Here is a 12670-nt window from a genome sequence, read left to right as displayed (position 1 = left end):
TTCCCTTTTTAATTGAATTTTAATGTCAACATCCCCTTTTTGGAGGCTGCTTTGCAAGTGCTCCTCAGAGGACTTGGGCTTGGGCTCAGAGGTCTTAGGGTGTGTTCCTTGTCCATGGCTTTCCTATAAACCCCATACCATTCTGGATGAGACTGTGCTTGCTCTGCACCACTTTCCCTAAGAATACCTTGGAGTCTTCCTGATAATAATTATTTTAAAATTCAAAGCAGTTGGAAGTGGCGCCATTGGGCACTCCAGATATGAAAAACCTCCCAGCAATATGTTCTGTGTATCTGTCTGCAGATGCAAAATGAACTTCAGGGGGTGTTTTGTGGAGATGAATGTGAAAGGCATTGTGGTGATTGCACATTCTGAGTAATAGGAATCCCGTTGGAAAATTAAAGTACCAGCCTATTAACAAGGCAGTAAAATGCACTCTTTCACCTGCAGAAATCATCCCTGTCTGCACTCTGCAGACAGTAATGGCTGGGATTAAATACAACGCATTAGGAGGCTAGTGAGAAACACAGGGAAGGAAAATAAAAGACTGATCGATCCTACAAAGGGTTAATAGGACCCTAGTTACCACGGAGCTCTGGATCCAGTTTGTAATTCAGACTTTAAGACCAGTTAAAGCTGAGACCACAGAGAGCAGTAATCCGCTCAGAGCCCTTGGGTTCATTGGTTTGGGGATGAGCGGCGCAGCTCTCCAGGAAAGCTTGGAGCACACAGGAAGGGTCGGGAGGATACCTGCTCCTCCTGCTGCTCCAGGGGGAAGGAGCGCCGGGATGCCGGGTTTATTTCCCCAAAGGGAGGGTATTTAAATGACAATGGCAGCAGCAGAGGCCTGCCCACCACGGCTGCCATTTGAAAGGACAGCATGCACCGCCCTGGCTGCGCCACTGGCTCTGGGCAGCGGCGCCAATTAACGGGAGTTTAATTGACCTCGGAATCATAGATGAACAAACATGAAGCACCTCAGAGAAGGAGAATGTTGGGCTGGGCTGTGAATCTGGGATCTCAGCTGTGTGCAGCCCAGCCCACAGCACGAGGTGGCACACACAGGACCCAAAATTCACACCCACACTGAGCACAGGAGCTCGCTGCAGAACCAGTCACACACTTTATTTATTTATAAAGTAAAGGGCTTAAAGCTTTGTTTCCCCCTGCTGCCATCACTCGATTTTATATATAAATCATCTATTCATGTATATTTGCCCAGAACAAATATTGGGGGGGGTTTTTGCAAAGCCAGATACTTCCACTTAAAGGCTACTGGTGTTTCTTTCTGTTATACATAATTATTCCAACTGTGAATTTTAAAATATGTTTCCACTTACCCCAGATGTCTTTGTTAATGTTGTGATGGTGGGAAGAATGAAGATCTCTTCTTTCTTTCCAAGCCATTCAGCTCCCTTATTCTTGTGGTAATTATCTCCTTTCTTCACCACATGATATTTGAAAAGATTCCTTCCAAAGAAAAGATGAAGATTGAGACCTGCGCTATATTTGACAAATGTCCGTTCATTTCATGAGGGAAAAATAACAAAACCACAAAGAAACCTTAAAAAAACTCTTCTTTGTTTCCTCCAGCATGCTCATGGTTCTTTTGTGACTAAAGTATATGGTGTTTAAAACAAGATCTTTTCTTTTCTAAGGCCAGGGTCAACTGAGAAAGGGTAAGTGATGCGAGGCCACCAAAACATGGTGGACGCGCCTGTGGGGAATTTCAGAAACGTCCATCAACATCTTTAGTAGAGCCAAAGTTACATGAAAGTCAGTGGAAGATGAGTTAGGGAACAACCCCTGCAGTCACCTGTTGTGTCCAGGGATTTTTTCCCAGGTGGATCTTCTGAGGCCGAGCCCTGGCCTCACCTGAAGGCTCCATGAGGGCCTGGGCCAAGCTCTGAGGGCTCCGTAAGGGCCCCAGTTGAGCTCTGCCCTCACCTGAGGGCTCCGTGAGGGCCCAGGCTGGGCTCTGCCCTCACCTGAGGGCTCCATGAGGGCCCAGGTTGGGCTCTGCCCTCACCTGAGGGCTCCGTGAGGGCCCAGGTTGGGCTCTGCCCTCACCTGAGGGCTCCATGAGGGCCCAGGCTGGGCTCTGCCCTCACCTGAGGGCTCCGTGAGGGCCCAGGTTGGGCTCTGCCCTCACCTGAGGGCTCTGCAATGGCCCAGGCTGGGCTCTGCCCTCACCTGAGGGCTCCGCGAGGGCCTCGTTTGTGCTCTGCCCTCACCTGAGGGCTCCGTGAGGGCCCAGGTTGGGCTCTGCCCTCACCTGAGGGCTCCATGAGGGCCCAGGTTGGGCTCTGCCCTCACCTGAGGGCTCCGTGAGGGCCCAGGTTGGGCTCTGCCCTCACCTGAGGGCTCTGCAATGGCCCAGGCTGGGCTCTGCCCTCACGTGAGGGCTCCGCAAGGGCCCTGTTTGTGCTCTGCCCTCATGTGAGGGCTCCATGAGGGCCCAGGCTGGGCTCTGCCCTCACCTGAGGGCTCCGTGAGGGCCCGGGTTGAGCTCCAGCTGAGCTTTAACGCCATCCCCTCTCCCCACAGTGTCTTTCTTTCAACGCCATCATGGAGGAGCTGGGCATTTCCCTCAAGCACCAGAAGAAGCTGAAGAAGAGGTCGAGGACGAAGGGGAAGTCGTCCTTCCCGAGCATCCTGACGTGCCAGCAGCGGCGCACGCTGAGGAAGGAGACCATGGCGTGAGCCAGGACAGAGCCAGCCTGCCCCAGGGGATGCAAGCTCCCCCTCCTCAGAGGCTCCCCGTGGCTCCTTCTTTTAACCTAGAGGTACAGCAGCTGAAGTGCTCGCCTAGACTGATGTACTACTGATCCTCCAGGATGTGTCTGGCTCTTCCTCTGGGCTGGATTTCTGTGCTCACCTGGTCTGCATCTCCATCCCCTCCCCGTGCATCGCTGTATGTGCTTTCTAAATAAATAAATAAACAACTGACAGGGTTCTTTTTTCCAAGAATCTGGGAGTCAAACCTTTCTTTTCCCTGACTGCAGTGACCTCCTCCCTGTATCCCAACAAGTCCCATTTCCAGAGAAGCCTGGTTAGAGGTTAGGAAAGCCAATGTCCTCATTGGGATGGTAGGACAAGGGGGAATGAACTTCCCACTGCCAGAGGGCAGGGATGGATGGGATATTGGGAAGGAATTCCTCCCTGTGAGGGTGGGGATGCCCCGGCACAGGGTCCCTGGAATTGTCCAAGGCCAGGTTGGATGGGGCTTGGAGCTGCCTGGTCTTTTTCCTTCCAATAAAGCAGCATCTTCTGAGAAGACATCCCTTTAAATGTCCAGAGGAAGGAAAGTAGGCTGCCTAACAAGCAAACAGGCAGAAATACTGCTGCCAAGGTTCTCCTGAAGCACAAGCCCCTGTGCAGGTCAGCGGGTTCGTGCTCTCCTAATTGCCAGAGCAGTAATTTTTAACGGGCTACCGGCTCCAAATGAAAAGGGAGGCTTGGCCCCCGAAGGAGTGATGTGTTTAGCAGTTAATCTCTGGAATCACAAGGGCTCCTGACTGCTAATCCAGCGTTCTGCTGTGCAGCAGGGATTGCCTGGAGATGAATGCCCTGCTCAGAGGCACAGCCCGGGCTCTGCTCCAGGGCACAGGGATGGCCCAGCAGCTCCATCTCCCAAATCCTGCTGGGGATCCTGCACCCACAGGGGCTGGGGCTGCCCTTCATCTCCCACAGACACCACACACCCCCCTGAACCTGCCCCTCTGCAAGGACAGCAGAATGCAGAGGCTCTGCTGCTTCGGAAGCACAAGGACCAGGTTCACATCTGTTTGACACAGGCTCCTCTTGTCACGGATGTCACCACAGGCAGTCCCCAGCCAGGACAGCTTTCTGTCAGACACACTTGTTTCCTGCTCCCTTTCAAAATGAGCAGAAAATTACTTATCTTTAAAAAATTCAACCCCAGGTTCATGATTGATTAAATAATCTTTCCCTGCTGATTAAATCACTCTGAGCATCCCTAGGGGATGCTCTGAGGCTCGAGGAAATCTTTTCCAGCATGCTGTCACTGTCCCCACTTTTCCCAAATGATCACCTCCCTTTCTCCAGACAGAAATGCCATCCCAGACAGAAACTGAGCCCTGCAAGGGGATCCTTGCTCTCCTCTAGACCCCAAAGTAATCTCCTCATTTCAGTGCACACCTGGAGCTCAGGAGCTGCAATCCTTTCAGCAGGGCAGTGTTATAAAGCCAAATATAAAGTTTATCTGGCTATGGAATTAAAGACAGCAAACTTGCCCAGCTATGGATGGCTAAATTCGCTTTTCCATTTTCTCCTCTTACCATGCCAAGTGCCCACACCTCCAGCCCCCTGCCCAGAGCTGCACTGTGCCCCCACAGCTGGTATTTCAAGGGTCAAGGCTTGCTCAGGTAGGAAGAAAAATTAACTGGGAGACCATCCCTGTCAGCAGCACTTGGTGACAGCTGGCATTATCAAAATAAAATTGCTTTAAATAAATTCCTAAGCAGCGTGACCTATTTGCCACTTCATTATCTACAGGCTAAACTCAGTAAATACATGGCCTTTTGTTCTGTGCTCCTTCTATTGATTTTAATGAGACCAAGTGCTAGGGAAGAGGCATTCAACAGGAGGGCTGCATTCATTATTTATTTGGCCTTCAGCTTCATCTCTGCATATTTCTGCAGTTATTCCAATCAGAGTTTTGTCCAGGCTAATTCAGCCAAGGCAAGTGCAGGAAGTGACCTAAAGTGTTACCTGCATTTAGCTGAGGTGAACAATTCCCCAAAGTTTCCAGGAGAATCTGCATCCCATTTGCAATTGATTAAATATTATTTGGCAGGCTATTTGAGCAGTGAATTGCTGACAATTTGAAAAGAGCTATTTGATGATCTAACACAGACTTAAAACGTGGCCTTTGATTTATGCAAAATGCATAGAAAGTGGGCAAAATGAGGGGCTGAACTTCCTGCATCCATCTTGGCTGATTTTTTCTGCTTTCCTCACCTCCCAGATCCTCTGTGGAGAGATCTGGGGAGATTTTTCAGGTAGAAGTTGGAGCATCCCCCATTCTGCAGAGCTATTTCAAAATGCTAATAAATTATGACGCTGATCCAGAGCCAAAGCAGCAGCAAGACATACCAGTCTTAATATTAATAGATGATCAATGTTTATTCAACTCAGGCAGTGCTGGGGTTTGCTTTTTGTTTAGGAAATCCAACAGCACCTTGGGAGTTGAGGGTTGTAAAGGGGATTTCCCTTTCAAATCTGTCCTTCCAGTGCTATTGGAAATAGCACAATAATTTTTTTTATGTGTGTATATATATACACGCACACATACAGGACCTCTTCTGCTCTTTCTAGACATATTCCAATGTCCTACACAGGGAAAGCAGAAAATTGAACTGGAAGGAGTCCTGGGAGGCCCCTCAGTTCCCCACCCAAAAACAGAGATGTAGATATCCCTGTGAGGGTTTTTCTTAGGATATTAAGGTGATAAAGAAATTGTAACTATTTTTTGTTGCTGTTGCTTAGGTCCATAGCAGATGAAGGGAAGAAATAGGGCGCTTGGGTCAGAATAAAGTCTAATCCCATAAACAGATGGAACCAAATTGGTTTTGCACCTCAACCAATGGCCCAAGAAAGCCCTGAAAGAGCTGGATGGTCCTGGATTTGTACACTTAGATAAAGTCCCAGGGGCAATAATTGTGGATAGGAGTGTGACTTCCCACCAAGCTGAAAACCTGCTCTGTGAATTTCATGGCAAAGAGATTCCTCCCCAGGTTTTCTGTCTTAGTTTGGCTAAACCAGAAGGACTGTGATTGATGACAGCCTCTTAGAAATTCAGCACTCTGAACCTGCAGGCTGCTCCACCTCTGAGAGAAGCATGAATTTACAGCTTTTCATTAAGAGAGCTATGCATTAAAAACCCCCAGGTTGCTCACAGAGAATGAAAACGTGCTTCTCTCTCATATCAGCTTCTCAGGCACTCATCATTTATTCCAGCCCTTAAGCTGAGCTGCTCAGCCTGCAGTCCTGGTGGCAGGGAAAGCCTGCCCAGGCTGAGCTCAGGTCAGGTCCCATGAAGCTGAGCTCTGCTCAGGAGTGAATGCAGAGCCAAGCAAGCAGCTGACACTTCCCATCCCCTCAGGCAGAAAGGGCAAGTGAAAGCAGAGGGAAACCCATTCCCAGGAATTTCCACAGGTGGAAATTGCACAGTGACCCATTCCAGAGGTGTTCAGCGCCCAAAGTCATCACTGGCAGAGCCAAGAACCAAACTTGACAATGGCAAAGTCCCTGAGGAATTTCTGAACTAATTTGTCTTCTCTTTATTTAATTCCCTAAATAATAAGGACAAAATCATGACCAGCACCCCCCCAAGGATGTGTGTGCCAGGCTGTGGGCTTTGTATCCTGGCTGGAACTGAGCAGCACCTGGAGAACACTCCAGCACCAGGGGGCTGGCACCTCGTGGCACAAAGATGCTGGAAAAGGCAGATTTAAAGGCATTGCTCAGTGACTGGAGCTCTGCAAGGCCCATCAGTCAGCATTATCCAGGGAACACTCCCCCTCCTTCTGAATCCCTTTAGTGGGACACTCCCTGGGAGAGCCCCACCGCCAGAAATGCACCAAGGGCTCAAATAAACTTTTCTCTAACTGTGGTTAAGGTGATGAAGGGAATTTGAAAAAGTAAAGGCATTTAGACACCTTCCAAATTAGTTTTTTCTTTGTTTTTAAGGTGATTGAGGCATGGCAGCTGAACTGACCTTAGTAAAGGGCCACAAAATCTTTTGCTCCATATGTAGGAAAGGGCAAAGCAACATAAAATCTTCCATGGCAAAGCTGATGTAAAATGCCTGTGTTCAACCACAAAGCCCCACGCAAAAAAAACCAGAAAAAACCAAAACCAAAACCAAAAAGAAACAAACAAACAAAGAACCACCCACCAAAAAAAAAAAAAAAAAACAAAAAAACCCTCCAACCAACCAAAAAACCCAACAACACCACAACCAGATATTTTGCCATGCAGTGGAAAAACATGTTCTGTATGCTCCCGGCTCTGACTGGAGCCCCAACTCAGCCTGCTGAAGGCTCCAGGACAGCCCAGAGGCCCTGAGGAGATGCTGCTGTTTGAGCTGGCTTTGGAAAAGGTGCTCTTCACGACCAGTAAAAATAAATGTGTCCACGGGCCATAGCTTGTGCAGATTCTCTACTGTTGTAAATCACAAGTGCACTTTTCCTCTCCAGGTTCAAAACATGCAGATTGCCAGCAAGTAACCACAACAAACAAAGGAAAAGAAAAAAAAAGCCAAGAATAAGGCTATTGTAAAAAGCACAATTTGAACTGCACATTCCTTTAAATAAATAATGAAAATATTTTAAAATCATCAGAAAAGGAGATTTTGAAACAATTTTTCTTTTTTGCAGATGCAGTAGTGGTTAAAAGGACCTGAGTATTCCCAGCTAAAAGACTTCCCACCAGAGCATATTCCTGACATTTATCAGGCTATAAACAAACACCCACTGAAGAGCAGCACGCTATCCTTAATTAAACAACAACAGTTGGATGGGGGAAGGAGCAGGAGAAGGAAATAATAATAATTTAGTTTAACTGGGAAAACGTGAACAGCCTTTTAATGCAGCCACAAGGGCAAGCAGTGACTCAGAACCACAACCTCTGGAATTAATGCTCCAGGCACCAAAGCACTGGGCAGGACTGGGCACAGGGGCACTTGTTGGATCAGGCCCCTTTTGTTGGTGGCACCACACAGAGTAGCCGTGTCTGTAGCCATTCCAGTAATTCCAGAGGATGGAAAGCTTCACTCTGATATGGCTTGTAAGAGTAAAAATACACTGGTAATAACTACACTGAGTAACCATTAATAATGGCCACACTAAATAACTATTAATAATAGCTACACTAAATAACCACTAATAGTAACTGCACTTGTAAAGGAGGATAATAAAATTCAATAAAGAAGAAAAGTTCCAATTTTTCTTTAAAACTAAAAAGAACTCTCCATCATTTAACATTTTAATTTGATGTTCTGGATAAGGCATTCTGCACAGGGACGTGGGAAAGTTAAAAAGTGGGTTCAAAAAGCTTGGAATTGTGTGCTTAACTCTTACAAAAAGTTCTAAGGCTTGAGATGCAAATTTGGAAATGGCTCACTTGGCACAGTGTCTTACAAGGGAGAGTAACTTCAAGTGAAAGCTTTAATTAGCACAGCATTTAGAAACGTTATTAAGTTATCTTTTGTGGAAAAAGCCCTGGAAAGCACAGTCTTAATGTAGCTGAGACATCCCCATTCCATAAATGAAAAATGGGAAGGACAAGATTTATTATCCTGAAAAGCAGGGGGACATTTACTTTAATGCATTACAGCAGCAGCTTTAAATAACCAACTGTGGCAGTTTGCAGGATGCGTTTTCAGAGCAGTTCTTTGCTTTAGCTGATCCCTGCATAGAAAAGTCTGGATAGAACTGGCTCTGGAAAGGTGTGAACATCAATTCTGGACTTTCAGGGCTCATTTTCAGGTACCTGGAGGTGAATAACCACAGTGGCCTGGTCCCACTCGGGTGTCTCCCTTTTTCCCAGGTCTTTGGGATCTGTGTGGCCAGAGGTGAGAAGGAAGGGGGATGTATTTACTAATTCCTTGGGATGTATTTATTTTTTGGGACGTGTTTATTCCTTGGGATGTGTTTATTCCTTGAGCCCATGGTGTGGGTGCCTCAGAGCATTTTCCAGGGTCACCAAGCAGGGCAGCACAAAGGAGGCTCACCATGGGCCCCAGGCTAACTGGGGCAGGGCTGGAATGCCAGGGAAGCCCCCGGGGGATGCAGGTGGGCTGAACTCTGCAGACAAGACAATAGCTGGGTTTATGGGAGCACAGGGGAATAAATCACATTGTCCAGGGAAGGACATCAAATCAGGGTAGGGAAGCTTTGCACTAATCCTGTGTTGTAATGACAGCTTAGAAATTTGGAACTTTGATGAGTTCAGAGATTGACTTAAAGCTCTTTAATTTGGCTTCCTGGTATTTAATCTCTTAACTTTGCATTCTTAATCAAAACTCGGGGCGGATCTTTAATCTAGTGTGTACAGACTGGAGATTAGAGGCCCTGAGCTGCCTCTGGCACACAGCTGGAGCTCCCCTTTGCTTTCTTCTGCCCCCAGAGGCATCCAGACCTGGGAAAGGTCTGGGGAGACAAAGGAAAGCCCGAAAATATCCTCTGGCAGAGAACAACTGCAACACTTCTCCCTCTTCAGCCAGGAGTTAAAATCCACCAGAGCCCCCGGGTGTGTTTCTTTTAAAACATTCCACAATTCGTTTCACTTCCCTCCACTTTCCATGGTAGTCCTGGAAACACTTTATTTACCTCATTGTTACTGCTGGTTACCCTGCTTTATCTGTTCCTGAATTATTCAAATTACTTAAATAGGGGCAGAGTCTATGGAAAAGTAATTTCCCAACGTTCAGTAGGAGTTTTGAACTGTTTTCGACTTAGTTTGCTGCCAGTGAGCCAGAATTAAACTTTTCTTAATCTGGATTGTTTCCCTACAGAGCACATACAGCTGGACAGAGCAGCAAAAGTTATCTGGGGGTTTATTGAGAGGAACAGGGAAAGGTCAGAAGGAAAAAGAAATTTGCTACACAGACCAGCAAATAAACACAGGAAAAAACTGCTCAGTGAATAAAAAGAATGTTTCCAGTGTGGCTTCTGACACCCTGATTTTTGTGCAGTGCCTTTGCAACACAAATGTTACTCACAGAATACAAGGATTGAGATGAGATCTTCCTCCCTGCCTTGAGGAAGATTAGGAAACTTTTAAGAAACATCCCTGAAATGATTAAGTCATCATTTAAAAACCTGTGTGAAGTAATTTTAAAAACCGTGGGGAGTAATGACCAATGTTACACAACTTCTCCATGTTTTTCATATTGCCTGAGTAGCACAAAATAAATTTTTTAAGGGATGAAAACCTGCAGCAGGATGTCAGCAAAAGGGCAAGACTTCTCTCGAGTCTTGCACAATATGTTTCTCACATATATATATAAAAAAACCATAAATTATGGTTTATATACAGTGAACAGGAGAGTCCTGAATCCTGCTACCCAGTCCTGCTGCACTTTGGTTTCTGATGCGAGAACAGAACCCAAGAGTTGGGTTTTTAGGGCAGGATCTTAGGCGGGATCTCCAGCTCCCACCGGGGCCCCCTGCAGCAGGTGGCTGTGAATCACCAGTCTGGCTCCAGAAGATCACATTTCTCCCCAAGATTTTCTCCCTGGAAGTTGGAACATCCCAAATTGCATCTCCCCGGGAGGACAAACCCAAACTGCCAGGGATGCCCTGGTCCCTGGCACAGCAGGGTTTTGATGGAGAGACACCCAAATTTGTGACCCTGCAAGCAAAACCCCAGGCATGGGAGTGGAGTCCTGGAATCTCAGCATGCCTGAGGCTGGAAAAGAGCCCTGAGCCCCAGCTGTGCCCCATGGCCACCTCCAGGGACCTCCAGGGACAAACATTTTCCCCATGAAGAGCTGCACGGGGTAATCCAGTGAGCAAGGAGCATTTCTGGGATCACAGACCTGATCCTCAGAGCAGGAGAAAAGCAGGATGAATGTGCTGCTGCCTTGTGTCATGCCTTGGCTCCACCAGGTTTCAGGCTGTGTCCCCACAGTTTTACAGCTGGCTGTAAAATGCGCTCCCTCGTTTGAAGCAGAACTCTTTGGTTTCAAGATAGAGCAGAAATAATTTTTGGATGGCTTAAATAAAGGATTTTTCAAAGCTGTTTTTGTGATTGGAGTCATACACAGGTCATTATCCATTACTAAGGAAAAAAGCATGTGAAGTACTTGGAAATTACTCACAACTGTAAAGCAATAATCACCTTTGAGATAATGATTTTCTTTTTATGACACCACTACCCTCTTGCTTTTAGCATTTGCATTTTAATACCTCAAGAACAAAGACTTTCCCACTTATTGTTCCAACAAAAAGCTGCTTTCCAGTCTAGCATGTAATTTTTCAATCAAATTAATAACCCTCAAAGCACTTTTATTGCTGAGGGTATTTGAAGAGTTTTGTAAAAAGATAACTGGATTTTCTGTAACAATATGGGGGAAAAAAAGAGCCACATAGATGTGAACTAACAAGTGTGGGGGTTTTTAAACTGATGGATAATAGATAAAGGATAAGTTCCTGACAGCACCTGTGTGTCGCTGAGTTGACAAATATTTTATCTGTGTAAGCAGATAAATATGAGCTTGGAACTTCTTCATTCTTCTTTAAATACACTCAATTAATCTGGCACAGTGTTAGTGTCACAGATCCCAGTGCAGCTTCTCAGCAAAATAATGACAATTAGCTTCTCAGCAAAACGAGACAATTCAACATCTTCATTATAATAATTATTCTATTGTTTATATTTATATTTATATTTATATTTATATTATTACTATTTTATCTCCACTAACTCTTTGTAGGCAGCGTTTCATGGCACCAGCTCAGAGCTGGAAGTAATGCTCTGTAAAAGGGGTAATTTTTTTTTTGCAAATCTTTTCTTCAGAACTTTACAACCTCTTCTCCTTTGGATAGAAGCTCCTTGAACTAATAGCACATTTAATATTAAAAAGTGCTTAAAATTTAATATTAAAAAGTGCTTAAATGTGCATCCACATGCAGGACGCGGCACTTGGCCTTTTGTTTTGCCCTATTTGTCCACCAATAGTTTAAATTCCCTTTCCCGCTGGATTTCTCGGGGGTTTTTAAGGCAAGGCGTCGGGATGGCGCTGCTCTCCCGTAGGAGCAGCGAGGCAGCGATTCCCAGGGTCGTGCTGCCATCTGCGGTTCCGAACTGGAAAGGAACAGGGCCAGGGACACCTTCCACCAGCCCAGGCTGTTCCAAAAAATTAAATCGTCATTAAAAAGAAAAAAAAAAAAAAAAAGAAAGAAAAAAAAAAAGAAATATTTTCTTTTCTTTTCTTTTTTTTTTTTTTCCTGTTAAGAAAATAATGGAAATGTCTCTTCTTGCTGTGGAAATCCTGTGATTTCCCAATTCCCATTTCCCAGAATCTGACACATCCTGGTCCTATTTCCTTTGGTGGTGGTTTGGGATTTTTCATTAAGCAGAGAGGACGAGTTGTTCACTTCAGTTCTGATGGCCCTTTCCTGTTGTCCTCTATGGGCATTACAAACACAGACATCAAAAGGCAGGATCCAAGCAGGGATTCAGAAGGCAGCCCCAAAATTCATAGAGGCAAGGCAGCTGATTACCACCAGCCCCCCAGTTTCAACCCCAGCTCTGCAAACATTTTCTGCACAATTCCAAACATTTGCATCCCACCTTTTGGCTGGCACTCTGTGAGGCATCAGCGGAGCCCAGATGTGAAATCCCAGCCCTAATCCAGCTGGTTTTTCCAGCCCCACGTGCGGAAAAGGATCAGCCCCAGCCCCACAAGTGGCCACAGGTCCCATTTCCCACGCAGGACACGGAGCTGCTCCTTTCCAATCCCAGCTGAAGCCTTGAGCCAAGAGCAGACTGGAATAAGCAGCAGAACCTGGGAAGTTGTGGGATCCCTATTTTCCAGTCTGGAAGCCTGGATTTCTTCATCTGTGCACATCCCAGACCTCAGATGTGAGATTTGGCAATCTCTTTGCACCAGTAAATGCTGCTATCATTTCCTGTGAGC

General features: G+C 46.2%; 2 protein-coding genes across 6 annotated transcripts in view; one reads left to right on the top strand and one right to left on the bottom strand.

Annotated features, from left to right (window-relative positions):
* The window catches only part of GRIK1 (glutamate ionotropic receptor kainate type subunit 1), a 102757-nt gene extending 99787 nt beyond the window's left edge, over positions 1–2970 (top strand). For 2 of the 4 annotated variants that reach the window (XM_071417849.1, XM_071417852.1), the window contains one exon: positions 2548–2970. In XM_071417849.1, the coding sequence (XP_071273950.1) occupies positions 2548–2703 (156 nt within the window). In that variant the 3' untranslated portion in view covers positions 2704–2970. The remainder of the gene's footprint in view (positions 1–2547) is intronic. The other 2 variants (XM_071417851.1, XM_071417853.1) reach the window with 1 other exon arrangement.
* Positions 1–12670, bottom strand: part of LOC139585286 (uncharacterized) — a 445268-nt gene that overhangs the window by 139543 nt on the left and 293055 nt on the right. The window lies entirely within an intron of this gene.

The sequence above is a fragment of the Agelaius tricolor genome, unplaced genomic scaffold, assembly GCF_023055355.1.
Source record: "Agelaius tricolor isolate 1412-34295 unplaced genomic scaffold, bAgeTri1.0.p SCAF_71, whole genome shotgun sequence".
NCBI lineage: Eukaryota > Metazoa > Chordata > Aves > Passeriformes > Icteridae > Agelaius > Agelaius tricolor.
The sequence above is the reverse complement of the archived record's forward strand: the minus strand, read 5'-3'. Positions and strand labels throughout refer to the sequence as shown.